The 16579-nt window shown below is 36.1% G+C and overlaps 1 protein-coding gene across 3 annotated transcripts in view; it reads right to left on the bottom strand.

The window, feature by feature from the left end:
• Window positions 1–16579, bottom strand: part of BEND6 (BEN domain containing 6) — a 54288-nt gene that overhangs the window by 28671 nt on the left and 9038 nt on the right. For 2 of the 3 annotated variants that reach the window (XM_039244299.1, XM_039244301.1), the window contains exon 2: window positions 3118–3337. In XM_039244299.1, coding sequence (XP_039100230.1) covers window positions 3118–3237 — 120 coding nt within the window. In that variant the 5' untranslated portion in view covers window positions 3238–3337. The remainder of the gene's footprint in view (window positions 1–3117; window positions 3338–16579) is intronic. The other variant, XM_039244300.1, reaches the window with a different exon arrangement.

Genomic DNA, 16579 nt, shown 5'->3' with positions numbered 1-16579 from the left:
CAGATTGAAAGTGAGGGGATGGAGGGCACCTGGGTGACTCAGTTATTTAAGCATCTGACTCCGGCTTAGGTCATGATTTCATGGTTGCTGAGTTTGAGTCCCATATCGGGTGAGCTCCAGCTCTGCTTCAAGTGAGCTTGAACCCCACATCAAGTGAGCTCAAACTGCTTCAGGTGAACACGAGCCTCGCTTTGGGTGAGACCCACTTCTCTCTCTCTCCTCTCTCTTTCTCTGCCCCTCTGTCACTTGTGCTCCCTTACTCTTATAAAACAACAACAAAAAAAAGAAAGTGAGGGGATGGAGAAATGTTTATTTTGCAAATGGATGTCAAAAGAAAACCAGGGTAGCAATACTTATATAGGACAAAATAGATTTAATTTTTTTTAATGTTTTATTTATTTCTGAGAGAGAGAGAGAGAGAAAGCATGAGGAGGGGAGGGTCAGAGAGAGACACACAAAATCTGAAGCACGCTCCAGGCTCTGAGCTAGCTGTCAGCACAGAGCCCTACGTGGGGCTCGAACCCATGAACCATGAGATCATGACCTGAGCCAAAGTTGGACACTCAACCCACTGAGCCACCCAGGTGCCCCCAAAATAGATTTTAAAACAAAAACTGTAACACAAGACAAAGAAGGACACTATATAATAATAATGGGGACAATTCAACAAGAGGATACAACAATTGTAAATATTTATGCACCCAAGATCAGAACATCCAAATACATAAAACAGTTAATAGTAAACATAAAGGAAATAATCTATAGTAATAGAATAATAGTAGGGGACTGCTATTGTAACTAATGTAACACCCCACTTACATAATTGATAGATCATCCAAACAGAAAATCAACAAGGAAACAGTGGCTTTGAATGACACAGTGGACTAGATAGATTTAACAGACATAATCAGAACATTCTATCCTAAAACAGCAGTATCTATATCCTTTTCAAGTGCACATGGAATATTCTCCAGAATAGACACATATTAGGCCACAAAACTAGTCTCAATAAAATAAAAAGAAAATGCATCTGACTTCAGCTCAGGTCATGATCTTATAGTTCATAAGTTTCAGCCCTGTATCAGACTGTGTGCTTTGGATCCTCTGTCTCCCTCTCTCTGCCCCTCCCCCTTCTCAAAAATAAATAAACATTTTTTAAAGAAAGAAAGTTCTTTATATACTAGTGAAAAGATCTTCAAAAAACATTAAATAAAGGGGTGCCTAGGTGGCTCAGTCAGTTAAGTGTCCAACTCTACCTTTTGTCTCAGGTCATGATCTCACACGTCATGAGTTCAAGCTCCACATGGCATGGGCTCTGTGCTGACAGGGTGGAGTCTGGTTGGGATTCTCTCTCTCTCCTTCTCTTTCTGTCCCTCCTCTACTCATTTTCTTTCTCTCTCTCAAAATTAATAAAGAGAGGAGCCTGGGTGGCTCAGTATGTTAAGTGTCTGACTTCAGCTCAGGTCATGATCTCATGGTTCATGGGTTTGAGTCCCATGTTGGGCTCCGGGCTGACAGCTCAGAGCCTGGATCCTGCTTCGGATTCTGTGTCTCCTTCTCTCTCTGCCCCTCTGTCACTCACACTCTGTCTCTCTCAAAAATAAATAAACATTAAAAACATTAAAATAAATAAATAAATAAACTTAAAAAAAAAGAAAAACATTAAGTAAAAAATCAAAGTACAAAGCAGCATGTCTGGTAAGTTACTTTTTTGCACAAAAGAGGGGATAAAAATATCTATGTTTATATTTGCTTTATTTGAACAAGAAACACTGGAAGAATAAAGAAGAAAGTAATAAATCTGGTTTACCTATAGTGGGTGGGTGGGAGGTGGGAACAGGGTGAATGGGAGACAGGGATATGAGGGAGACTTTTCACAGTTCACATTAAAAATAATATATATATATATATGTTTTTACACAGATATATGTGTATATATATATACACACATAAATATGTGTATGTATGTTTATATATAATATATGCTTAAGCCTTTTGATGTATATTTTTAAATCAGAAAAGCTTTATTTTTTATTTTGCTTTCTGACTCTTCTTGTGCCCTCAACACTTTTACAACAATTTTCAGCTCCTCAATAAAGAAAACATGCTTGATCCTGTCAAGCACACATTTAGCACACCACGTGGAACCACCATGGGCCTTGTTGACGTTTTTTCTTTTTAGAGAACCTCATAAGAACTTTAAGTCTCACAGCACAAACTCCTTAAAGATGGACCGAGTGTACTCCACAGGCAAATTTTGGTAATTTACTAACTTCCTTAGTATAAAGGTAAACAATTCTATTACCAGGATTTTGGAAGAGCCTAGTTTTTCTAGAGACTGTGTTGTATGCCTATGACAGTGTGTCAAATGTTGGACCATCCTGAATGCCTCTAGACACAATCCCTGGAGAACTAAAAAATATTTTAAATTATGAGAATGTATAGTATGTATTTAAAAAATTATATAAGAATACATGCACAAAAACACTACATGTATTACAAAGACATACACAAATATATTCATATGTATGTATATATATGTATATTTATATACACACACACACATATACATATATTGCAAAGACACACAAATAAAAGGATTCAGAATAAACACATTGATGGATTGTCCAAAGCATAAGAGGATCATGGGAGTGGGGAATTCCAATCAAAAAGGAATAAACAAATAAAAATAACAAAGGATTCTAGACCAAACCAGTGATGAATATGGGCCATGAATTGGAGTTGTAAAAGAAAAGAAACAGTAAATCTTAAAGAAGAGATATTTCAATTTCCTCAGTACTTTTTGAGAGAAGAAATAGTTTCTGACAGTTTGCTGCTTTTTCATTTCCCAGAATATTAGGGAAAGTTTGAACAATTGCATAATTGGTCATAATTATATAGAAGCAGGTAAAATGACTTTTGAGTAAATTTCTCACTCAACTTGTTCAACATAACAATGAGAACATGGAATTTTATTCCCTTAGTTGAATAAAGAATTAAAGGGAAGCTTAAGTTAATAGAAGAGGGGAAAGTAATAAAGTAATAAATTATGAAAAGAATTATGGCATTATGCTGAAGCTAGATACAAAAATGACATCAAGGTAATAAAACACCAACCTGTCCTTTATCCATGTCACTATTTGCATTCTCTGAGTCCATTGTCTCTGTTCTTTTCCTCTTTCCTTTTCTAAGAGCTTGGGTATTGGTAATGTCATCTGTTTGCAAGATCTTCTGCATTTTCTCAAGTAGTTATCAAATATTTTCTGAAATTGTAGGAAGAGGGAATGCCCATGTAGATGATGCTATTCTGGACGTAGCCCCAACATTAATGTTTTTCCTTAAAAACAAAAACAAAAAAGGATACATAATGTATTTACAACTATAGGTTTCATAATGGCACTGGCCACTCAAGTAGTACTTTTAGTAAGTGCTTCTTATTTTTTTTCCACTGACCAATTTAGTACACATTTTTGTTTGATTCAGTCTTCCAATTTCATCATCTCGAGTGTGTCATGTTTCCATGATGTGAGTGATATACAGTGAGTTGTCACTTATAAAATGAAATAGAGTAAAAAGTTTTCCATTTTTCCAAGTTTTTCTTGTCAGTCATTTGTGAGGAGTCTAAAAACCAATGTAGAAACATTATGAATTTATGCAAACAGTATTTCACAGGACAAAATTGTAAAAGGCATTAATAATAATAGATCTCACCAGGATTAAAATATCCAAAGGAAATCAATAAGAATTGCTTAAAGATTTTCCTTGGTGTAACTTTAAGAACTATACCATAAAGAATGGAGGAAAAATATATCTCAAAGGCAAAAATACATTTCAAAAAAAATTTTAAGGGATAATTATTTTTCAAAACCTGGTGAGGCAGATGATAATTCTTAGGTAGAACAGGGTTGAAATGTTCAACTTCAATTTTTGCTATACACAGATGATATAGTACATTTGGTCTTAGCATCCTTATTACTTGCATATATTAGTTTGTTTCTATGAAAAGATATTTAATTATAAATAATAAAACTTTAACTACAGAAGGGAGTGAGCTCAGAGAGACTTCAAGAAATATATAGACTGTTGAGCAGAAGGTAATATATGCTCCTTACCAAATCACACTAAATAATTTTCATAACAAATATGGTACTTTTACCTACTTTAAGAAAATTCATCATTCTCTACTCCAAACATGAAATAATATCTCAGATGGTCTTGCCAAAATTGCTTGTTGGGATTCTTTGAAAACTTATTTTGGGTTTTCAAATACATGAAGAATATTTGAGCTCACACATGGGACTGGGCTGTCTATCTGACTCACAAATATCAGAGATCTTATTTAGCATCAAGCTTTCTTAATCATTTCAATGATACAAGCCATCAAGAGGCACAGATCAAGTAGGGGGAGATGTAGGGCATTTTGTTGTCTTTGTAGGTCCTCTCTTCTTGGATCATATAGGTACTCTGTGGTCTAGAAGAAGTAAGGCCTCTGAATGAGGTTTGAGGGTCCCCTCACACAGTGGGGAGTGTTTAAGTTGTGACACATCTCTATTTTATACCTCAGAGTTTTTTAGCTTGCATGACCTTTTCTAGGAAGTTATAAATCTGTAGATTCTAGGTATGTTTGCCCTAAGCAATCCTAAATCAAGGATATACAATTAAAAGCCATAGATAAAATAAATAAATATTTAAATAAAAATGCCACTGCTAGCAAATATCATTAATCCATTTACTAACAGTAAGGTTGGCAAACATTTTCTGTTAAAGGGTCACATAGTAAACATTTTAGGCTTTGTAGGCCAAAAGGGAAAATTGAGGATATTATTATAGTTCTTATATACAAAAAGAGAAAGAGAAAGAGAAAATAAATTTCCACAAAAGTGTTATTCATAAAATTGAAAATATACTAATAATAATTGAGTACAACTTTTTGTAAGACAATTCTACTAATGAGAATAGAATTTTAAAAACTAAGATCTTTTTTAATTGGAATTCAAAGTTTTCCCTATCATCAAAATAATTTGCAGGTGTTCATTTGTTAACGCTGACCTGCAATGAGACTTTATATATTCCAGATTTGAAAACGTCTTTTATACCAATAGTTACTATCATAGACTGATAATAATCCATGAGTTTATAATCTTCCTAATTGAGATAAAATTCACCATTTGAATAATTTCAAGTGTATGTTTACTTGTTTTTTAGTACATTCACAACATTGTACAATTATGATAAGGAAAGATAGGATTCAGTAAGCAGAGAGGGAAAAGTTAGGATCTGAGGTCCCTGAGTGGGGAAAAACACATTTTAAAACATTTCTTCTGGGAATGTCTGACCCCAAACAAACTCCCTCAGTTGTAACTTCCTCTTAAGAATGTAACAGACACCACCTACATCCCCCTCAGGTTCCCCTCAGGAATTTGACAATCTAAATTCCTAACTAATGGGCACTTGGGTGTCTCAGTCAGTGAAGCATCCAACTCTTGATTTTGGCTCAGGTCATGATCTCACAGTTCATGGGTTCAAGCCCCACATCAAGCTCTGCTCTGACAGTGTAGAGCCTGCTTGAAATTCTATCTCCCTCTGTCTCTGTTTCTGTCCCTCACCTGCTTGCTCACTCAAGCACCTCCTCTCTCTCTCAAAAATAAATAAACAAAATACCTAATACAAAATACCTAACTAAAACGAGTAAGTCATGAAACTTATGTTATATGTGGGACAGTATGACCATAGTCTGACTCACACAATGAAATGGAGCCAATCAGGAATGAACAAACACCTAGAGTTATCAAGCCATTACAGGTAGAATCTGAAAAGGAACAAGGGGGAAGGGGATGGGGAGATGATTAAAACCTTATAAAACAAAGCCCCTTGCCTATAGTAGGTGGGCATTCACTTTCGAATGTCCCCTTTCTGCAAAGAGAGCTTTCATACTATTCTTACTTTCTACTTTTATACTCTCATGAACTTTTGCCTGCTGCTCATTTTATTTTGTGTCTGCTTCTTCATTCTTCAAAGTGGTGAGACAATGAATCCTGGGTATTGAGGTAAAAAAAAATCCTGCAACACAATCATCACCAAGAAAGTTCATACCTCCCAATATAAGCTAATAATTTTAATTGAGGATGTTAATCTCCTAGTTGAATTTTATAGAATTCTATTAAATTCTTTTAATATTAGCTTTTAGTATGCCACTCCATTGCAACAATTAATTACTTCCAATTAATGGTTAGGTGGAAGCTCCTCATTGCAGGGTTAAATGTATTTCGAAATAGGTTTTTGCATTTCTTTGCATTTTCTTTGCATTCATTGAGGTCTGAAACAAAATACTGGAACTGTAGTTTGAACTGCAAAAATTACATTTGGTGCAAATCTGAATGGGGATGAACATCTCAATTCTTGTTTTAACTTATGGCAGCAGAGGAAATGTATAGGACAGCCCAAGACATTACTTATAATTGACATATTAGTTGTTATCGAAATGACTTAACCTGAGTGTAATTTTTGCATATAAGTACATGTATTGTCTTGCAATTTTATCTTGTAGTTTGCTAACAAATTCATTAGGAGATAATTTTCAAGTCTGCAGAAAAGCTAATTTCTATTAGCCATTCAGTATTCCAAAAGCCATTCAGCCTTCCATAGGAGTGGTTTAGGGCAGTTCTCACTCAAAAATTTCAGTCTTGGCCCTGAGCTCAAACATTTGCAGTGAAACTTCACCACTGCTAAGGTTGCCTAAATGCCTGTACAGCAGGGCAAGTTAGAATATTCAGCTTCTATTTCTGAAAAAATTCACGGAACTGATGATGGTCAAGTCTATAAGAATGAAATTCACGATTGACACTATTGGTTCAATAATGATAATAATATTTTCAGAAATTGCAAAGTGATCTTTTTTTTTTTTTGCAAGCACACACACATAAATATATATAATGTGCATGTATCCTTTGAATCAGTATTTTTGTATCCTTAGTAATACAATTGCCGGGTTATAGGGTAGTTCTATTTTATTTTATTTTATTTTATTTTATTTTTTACAAATAGTTTATTGTCAAATTAGTTTCCACAAAACACCCAGTGCTCATCTCCACAGGTGCCCTCCTCCATGCCCGTCCCCCTCTTCCCCTTACATCCATCAGTTCTCAGTTTTTGTCAGCATTCAAGAGTCTCTCATGGTTTGCCTCTCTCCCTTTCCCTCACCATTTCCCCCCTTCTTCTCCCCCTTGTTCCTCAGTTAAGTTCCTCCTAATCCTCCTATACATGCAAACATATGATATTTGTCCTTCTCTGCCTGACTTATTTCAATCAGCATAACACCCTCAAGGTCCATCCATGTTGCTACACATGGCCAGATTTCATTCTTTCTCATTGCCATGTAGTATTCCATGGTATAGATAAACCACATCTTGATCCATTCGTCCGTTGATGGACACTTAGGCTCTTTCCATGTTTTAGCTATTGTTGAGAGTGCTGCTATGAACATTGGGGTACATGTGCTCCTAAGAAATTGCAAAGTGATCTTAAAATTTGTATGAAAATGCAAGAGATTGGGAATGGCCAAAACAATCTTGAAAAAGAAGAAACTTGGAATACTCTCACTTTCCCATTGTAAATCTTACTACAAAGCGATAGGAATCAAGACAGTGTGGTACTGGGGCACCTGAGTGGCTCAGTCAGTTAAGCATGTGATTCTTGGTTTCAGCTCAGGTCATGATCTCATGGTTTCATGGGTCTGAGCATCAGGTCAGGCTCCATGCTGACAGTGCAGAGCCTGCTTGGGATTCTCTGTCTCCCTCTCTTTCTGCCCCTCTGCTATTTCCGTGGTCTCTTTCTTAAAGTAAATAAATACACTTAAAAAAAAGTGTGGTACTGGCCTAAGGATGGACATGTAAATCATTAGAATAGAACTGAAAGTCCAGAAATAAACCATTTACATCTATGATCAATTGATTGTTGACAAGGATGCAAAGACAATTAAATGAGGAAAGAGGAGTCTTTGCAACAAATGGTGCTGTGACAACTGAATATTCATATGCAAAAGAGCATATCCTACCTCACACAATACGCACAAATTAATTCAAAATTCACATTTAGATCATAGACCTAAATGTAAGAACTAAAACTATAAACTCTTAGTAGCATACATAGGAGTGAATTTTGTGATTTTGGGGTAAACAATGATTTTATAAATATGAAAACAAAAGCTATATCTTCACAAATGAGACCCACACCATGGAAGAAAATAATTGAAATTATATCTCAAGGGGCTTGTATACAGAAAACATAAATAATTCTTACAATGCAAAGTAAAGAGACAATCCAGTTTTTTAAATTGGCAAAGGATTTAAGCAGATATTGCTTCAAGGAAGATATACAAATAGCCAAATCACACAAAAAGATGCCCAATATCATAATCATTACAGAAGTGCTCAAAAAAACTATGATGAGATGTCACTTCATACCCAACAAGATGGCTATAATCAAAAAACACAGCAAATAATAAGTGTTGGTAAAAATGTGGGAAAGTTGGAACCCTTATCCACGGCTGATGGGATTACAAAATGGTGCAGACATTTTTAAAAAACAGTCTGGCAGTTTCCCCCAAAAGTTAAACATTGAGTCAACAATTCTACCCCTAAGTATATACCCAAGAGAAATAAAAACATATATCCACGCAGAAACTTGCATGCAAATGTGCATAGCTATATTATTCATAATAGCTAAAAAGTAAAAACAAAAACAAAACAACACCCCAAAACTCCAAATGTCTACCAACTCATGAAGAGATAGAGATAGATAAAATGTAGCATATCCCTACAGTGAAATATTTAGGCGTAAGAAATAAAGTTCTGGTGTTACAACATGTATGAGTCTTGGAAACATGCGAAGTAGAACATACCAGTCACAAAAGATCACACATTATGTAATTCCATTTATATGAAATGTCAAGAATAGTCAAATTTATAGAGACTGAAAATAGATTAATGGGTTCTTAGGGATAAGAGATTGTAGCAGGGGAGGAGATATGATTGCTAATGCATATAAGAATGTCCTTTCATTTAGAGAGAACAAAAATGTTTCTTAAAAATTGGATTGTGGTATTGGTTGCACAGCTTTGTGAATATAAAAAAATATTGAATTGTAAACTTCAAATGGGTAAATTGTATGGTATGTGAATAATATTTTAATAAAGTTATTTTAAAAAGCATGGAATAAGTTCAAAATACTTTTTGCAAAGTACCTGCTGATAAATTATAAAATGAATGATAGTAGACTTTAAACACCTTACATTTTCCCAAATCTTGTAAATTTGTCCAACTAAATCTTTTTCTGCTCCACACACATTTTTACCAGTATCAGTTGTAACATCTTAGTAGATTCCACTTCAGGTTGTACTGAGTCATTGTTTTCTCAGCTTCTTTGAAAATATTCTCTCCTGTGGTTGTTTCACAAAGACTATTTATAGAGGCTAATTTGCAGTCTAAACTCAGCAATTCCTCCCAAATAAACAGGAACTGAGCAATATCAGTAGCATCTGCTGAACTCATCAAGTGCCAAGAAAAATTCAGTCATTTGCCTTGTTCTTAAATTGATTATTATTTTGTTCCCAATGTCCTCAGTTCTTTGAGCAACTGTTTTTTCTGAAAGCCTAATGATCTTAAGTAAGTTTATTTTCTGGGCACATGTCTTCAGCTACTGGCATGATTTAATTAACTCACTAGCTGTAAATGGTTTTCCTTGTTTGGCTAACAAATTAACCACTCAAAAACTTATTTTGGTTGCATTTTCATTTCATTTTGTTTCATTTCATCTCATTTTGTTTCATTTGTTTGCTTAGTATGCTCTATGCCAAAAGTGGGGCTTAAACTCATGACCCCAAGACCAAGAGCTACATGCCCTATCGACTGAACCAGCCAGGCACCCCCATTTCTTATTTTTTGTGCTAAAATTCTATTGGGATGAGATATTTCATTTTACATTTTCATTTCATTGTATTTCATTTCATTGTCCTGTGAATTGTGAATATTGTGACGAGTGCTTAGTTTGGTAATGTTGACATATATCATGTTCTTTTAGCACATCTGTGGTGTCACTATCATAAACGTCATGCTTTGCCTAATTTGATAACAAAAGAATCCACACCCCACTCTGCTTTAAAAGCATGAAATACCTGGGGGCGGGGGGCACCTGGGTGCCTCAGTTGGTTAAGTGTCTGATTTCAGCTAACGTTATATTCTCACAGTTTCTAAGTTCAAGCCCTGCCGCTGGCTCACTGCTGTCAGAGCAGAGCCCACTTCAGATCCTTTACTTCTTTTTTCTCTTTGCTCCTCTCTCGCTTGTGTTCTCTCTCTCTCAAAAATAAATAAACATTTAAAAATAAAATTTAAAAAAAGCTTGTAATATTTGCGGTGCCTGGGTGGCTCACTTGGTTAAGCATCGGATTCTTGATTTCTGCTCAGGTCATGATCTTAGAGTGGTTAGATCAAGCCCTGCTTAGGGCTCTGCACTGAGTGTGGAGTCTGCCTAAGATTCTCTCTCTTCTCTGTTCCCCGTTCCCTCTCTCTCTCTCTCTCTCTCAAAGAAAAAAAAACCCTGAAATGCAGTTTTCTCTCTTTTTCTCTTTTGATGTGATTGGTATGGACTGGTAATAAAAAAATAAAATAAAATGCCATGGTTAAGACAAAATGCATGACACTAAAAACTGCGAAGTTATTATAACTGCATTACTGTGATTTGTGGGGTACTGAGCAGCAGTACAAGTGATTAGATTGCCTCATTTGTTTCTGACACAACTACTCAACTCTGTCCTCATAGCATGAAAGCAGCCATAATAATACATAAACATGTAAGTATGGGTATGTTCTAATAAAACTATTTATGAACCCTGAAACTTTAATTTTGTATAATTTTCACATATTATGATATGTTATTCTTTTTTTTTTTTTTAATGTTTTATTTATTTCTAGGAGAGAGAGAGAGACAGCGTGAGCAGGGAAGGGTCAGAGAGAGAGGGAGTGACAGACTGAAACAGGCTCCAGGCTCTGAGCTGGCAGTCAGCACAGAGCCCGACGCGGGGCTCGAACCCACGAACCGCGAGATCATGACCTAAGCGAAAGTCGGACGCTTAACCGACTAAGCCACCCAGGCGCCCCTATGATATGTTATTCTTACCTTGATTTTTTTCAATGATTTGAAAATGTAAAAAGCTTTCTTAGCTTACCGTTGTACAAAAATAGGTGGTAGGCAGATAGATAAGCATTAGTTTGCTGAACCCCATAGGGGCTCAGTTATAGTATTTAAATGCAGTTTAAACTGTGTCATCTGCTTTGTTTTCTTTCATCTTCATTTCTTTTCCTGTAGAACAAGCCAGCTGCTTTAACTTCTTTCTCTTCAGTACCTTACTTCACTGTATGTTATTACTAATAAATTAAGAACAGTACTTAAGAGACATAATACATAGCATGCAAGAGCCTACAGCAAATTTGATAAGACTGAATTTTGCCAGATATAACTGATAGAGACCTGTTAAGTATCCTTTAGTGATGGTAACAGATGTCAGACTCTAAGGTCACTGGGGCTGAGGATAACCCCAGGGTGGAGGAAGGAGGAATGGGGAGTTACTGTTTAATGGGTGTAGACTTTCAGTTTTACAAGATGAAAAGAATTCTGGAGATGGATGGTGGTGATGATCACATAACAATTCATGGGGAATAAGGTTAGGAATTCCTTAGGCTTGCACCAGTGGGTTAATAAGGCATAAGGAATTAGAAAGCCATAAATTGCTCACACCCAAGTTTAGGTAAACAGGATTAGATGAATATGTATAGAGAGGGAGGAGCAAAGGCCTCAATATAGAGAAGGTGAGGCAAAGGTCCCAATATAGAACAAAGGTATATGAAATAAACAAGATTAGGTATTCAGGGCAAAATCATCCCCCAACTTAGTGCTATAGTAGAAAGCTGCTTTCACAGGAAGGAAGGACCAAATTAGGTAAATGGGTAAATAATTCTATTTGCTGGGAGTTGCCCGGACTGGGAGAAAATTAACAAAAGAAAGGTACCTTGTTGACCCTGGAGTGGCTTGCTTGGTCTTTAGTGTCCCCTAGACCAGTTTTAGGAAAACAAAGGTGGTTCCTCCTGTCTGAGTAAACAAACTTCCACGCCACCGCCCAGCACCAGGGTATTAACCCAAACCCCTAACCCCACAAATCTTCAGGACCCCCTTTCCCTTATGTCCATGAGTTATGTTCACAGTTTCATTGTCTCTTTGTGCACATCCATCACCATGTTTGTAAGCCTTCTGATCCTAATAAAAATGGAGCAAGGACCTTTAATCGGGGCTCTTGTCTTTTCCTGGACATTAGCTATCTTTTGCATTTTAATCCTGCATCCACTTTCTTGCTGGACAAGAAAGAACTTTAGACCCAGAGTCTATGACAATAATGTGAATGTACTTAATGCCTCTGAATTATACATCTTAAAATGGTTAAGAATGTGTGCTCTGTCTCTGTCTCTCAAAAATAAATAAACATAAAAAAAGGATATAGATTATATTTAAAAAAAAGAAATTAGTAGGTTTTACTAATGTCCACAAGTGAGTTTTTCAACTCACTCTTTTTACTCTTTCCATTTTCAAAGAATATCTAACCCATTGTCAATTTCCAAGTTATTTCAGCAATATCCTGATTAAAAAGATGATCAATATACCTTAGGATGATTCAGCAACACTGCCAAACTATAATCACATTACTTAGGCTAAAGACTATGTGTGAGCCTAGGAAATGTTAAGTATATTTGAAGGACTATAGACCTGAATCATTTTTAACTTTCTATGATGGAAAAGAAAAAGACATTCTTATGGGCCCAGAGTTTGTGGATGTACTTTTAGTAAAGCTAATTTAACTAATAAGCAGGGATACCATGTAATGGCATGTATGTAACCATTATCTAGGAAGGGAATTAATTTTGCTTCCCATACTGTTCTATGACATCCTCAGATTTTTCCAATCCTGTCTCCTTCACTTAATAACAATAAAAATGTGGCTAACAATTACTAAGTGCTTACTATACATAAGGTACTACGCTAGCATTTTACCTCTATTATCTCATTTAATTCTCATATTAGTTTTCTAGGATAGGTACAGTTATTATTCACTCTTGACAGATGAGGGAACTGAGGTTCCTAGTGGACCCTGATAACCACTCCTAATTGCTAACTTGTAAGCAGAAAGACGGTCTCTAGAACCAGAACTTAGAAACTCATCATCAAGTCACCTTTGGAAAAGATTCTGTTAACTCCAGTAACTATGTTTTTGCTTTCTTTACTTGACTAAGTCCCTTAAAGGGCTCTCCTTGCCTAAGTTTCTGCCTTATAGTTCCATTCCCCAAAAGACAAGTCTTGACCTGCCTCTAATAACTGTAGTGCTGCTCACACACAAGTTCTGGACATCCTCCCTTCTCCCTCCATATCCCTTCTCTAGCCATCTCTATTCTGCTGACTCAATTAGGAAGCTGACCTGTTTGGGCTTCTTATCCTCTTTCCAGTTGGCTTTAGCCAATGGGATGTCCAAGCAGGAGATCAGAAGGAAGAAGGACAATGAGTTAAGGAGAATTTAACCTTTTGCCTCCTTTCCTGTGGAGTCACCTCAAACTTTTATAGTAGCCTTGTCTATATGATTTTCTTTCATATTGCAATAAGCATTTCCTCTCCCTTTGAGTCTATGTCTATAAATATTTCCATTATGACTAGCCTTGAGTATAGCATGTTCCTCTTGGTTTCCCTACACCCAGGTGTTATGGTCTGAATGGGTACCCTCCACATACACCTCCCTAACCCCCATTTGTATTTTGAAGTCCTACACCACTTAGGTCATGGTATCAGGTGATGGAGCTTTTGTGAAGTGATTAGGTTATGATGGGGGAGACTTCATGAATAGAATTAGTGCTCTCATAAAAAAGGCTTCAAAGAGGTCCTTACCCCTTCTGCAAGTGAGAAGTCAACAGTCTACAGCTTGGAAGAGGGTCTCACTAGAACCTGACCATGTTGGCACTCTGATGGGGATAAGTGACATTGTAGAGGAGGTAGATTGTCTTCCACCTTACCCAGCCTCTGATTTCTGTGCTAACACCTCTCTGCTATTGAAGTCTTCTTCCTGAACACGTCAAGACGAAAGTAAGTCAGTCACCCTGTCAAATTGAAGGTAAGACAAGAGCTGGGTCATTTATCATCTGGATCTCTGGCCAGGTCAGGAGCAAGAGAGAAACTCTAGTACAGATGATGAAGTTAATGTGGGTGGCTAGTGTTTTAGTCCTTTCAGGCTTCTATAACAGAATACTAGAGACTGGCTAACTTACATAGACTGTAGTAATTTATTTTTCATACCTGTAGCCATGCATGGAATTGTCTAAAAGCTTGCACAAGAAAGCATATGCAAAACTTAAAGGGACTCTGGACAAGGCTTCCTGTGGTTCTAGGGTCTCCAAAATCTTTTCTAAGAAACATCAGTTTTTGTGAGAAGTTTTCCCTTGATTATTTTTCTGTTACCATCTTCCTTGAACCCCCACAAATCCTCGGTATTTATGTCACTATTCCCCATTTATCAGAAACACAGATGTAGTGTTAAGTATAAAGGAAAGTAAATAAATTAAAATTTCTATTTTAGAATAACTGTAAGTTGTATAAATCATCTTCCATTTCACATTTTTTTGATTAATGTAGAACATTCTATTCATCTTGAAAGTTGAAGGCAAGATGAGATCATTATGCTTTTTGCCTTAAGTAATCATCATCTAGAACATTAAATTTTAGACCAATTTCTAAAATTCACAAATGTAATAATTCTGATGCAAGAATCAATGTCTATGCATAAAAATCAGGAGTGATTCAACTTTCAAATATTAATTTAGTGTATCAATTACAACATGAAAGAACAAAGTAATTTCTCTTTGAAACATCTGCCCCATTATACCCCATATTAATATCATATATTAATGAAATAAATGGTTAGCATTTACAATGTCTCTATTAATTTTGTATTTTTATAGTCTCACAAGTTGGGGTCTAATCATAATTAATGTGCTGAGTCACATACTTCAGATAATTTTCTTAATAAATCACCTTAAGTGGTTTGCCCCCTCATCTACTACCAATAACTTTCTCATCCTAATATTTTTTCATACCATGTTACAGCAACATTAAAATAAAAAAAGATCACCTATATCTCACATTTTTTATTAAGTTATTCCTTTATCTCCTATGTATAGGTCATTAGAAAAATACATTCATTTGTCTTTATGAGTTATAGTATTTTTCTATCAATAAGTTCATAGAATAATAAAAAAGGAATGAAATGTAAAGGGCCATCTTGCTCTGTTACCTGTATTGCCAAACCTCGGTTTGGGCAGTCATAGGGCAAGTAAGGACTAGGAAGTTACTTATGTGTAGGGAATGCAGGTATTGATCAAAGAAGGAAGCCCAAGTAAATGGATTGGATCTACTCAATCCAGTGGAAGTCTAGAAAGCTGTATAAAAGCAGGGAAGGATAGATGGGTAGAGTGAGTTCAAAGTGTGGAAGTCAACTTCAATGTTCAAGAATGTCAAAGGCTGAGAGGAACAAGGGACTCAGTGGTGGTGGCATTTTGGGACAATGCTGTGAATCCGTGATCCTATAGTAGAGAAATTGCTCAAATAGCCAAGGGGAGACAGAACATCAGGCAGATGTCCACCCTATTCACAGGAAGAGGGGGAAGACTAAACATCCTCCTACCAAAGGATGGAAAGCTTAGTGCAATGCTTCTTTCTGTTTGTTTATTATTATATTTTTTGGTAGATGTAAAGTCTTGTTATTTACATTATTTGAGAGAGTCTTCTAGTCTGAGCCTCTTCTAAATATATTAGATGATAAAGCAGGGTCATATAAGTGGTTACAAACACAGAACCTAGACTCAATCAAACTATTTGGGTCCATAATCATAGATCCAATACTTACTAACCACGTAACATTTCTGAGACTGTTTCCCCATCTGTGAAATGGTGATAATATCAGTACTCCATAATGAGTTGATATGTTAGGTATGTTAATAGTGTATTTATTATTTTATTTATTTAGTTTAGCTTATTAATAGCATTATTGCTATTATTAACTGAAGGAAAAAGACATAGGTCCTCTTCATATAAGCCTAGGTTACATATGTAGTGTGTGTGTATTTGGTGGGGGGTGGTTTACAAGCTGTAGTGGTGGGAGAGGCATTAAGAAACATAGTTAATTAACTTGGATGCCTATGATGCTCTCTGAGACAAACCAGAATCTTACCTAAAGGTAAAAAGAAAAATTATTAGAGCACTCCCCCTTTCTTTAAGAAGGCTCCACAGCCAATGTGGGACTTAAACCCAAGACCCAAGAATTGTATGCTCCACCTACTGAGCCAGACAGGTGCCCCTAGAGCTATCCCTTTTATGAAAGATAGACACATGGTCTCTAATAGAGGCCTTGTTCCCAAGTGGGACTCTGCTTGGCCCCCCAAGCTTGTTTAGCTTCCTGGAGGTGCTGAGTTGAATTTAACCAAGTGATAGTGATGGG

The sequence above is a fragment of the Hyaena hyaena genome, unplaced genomic scaffold (genome assembly GCF_003009895.1).
Source record: "Hyaena hyaena isolate Hyena2069 unplaced genomic scaffold, ASM300989v1 scaffold_242, whole genome shotgun sequence".
NCBI classification, from domain to species: Eukaryota; Metazoa; Chordata; class Mammalia; order Carnivora; family Hyaenidae; genus Hyaena; species Hyaena hyaena.
The sequence above is the reverse complement of the archived record's forward strand: the minus strand, read 5'-3'. Positions and strand labels throughout refer to the sequence as shown.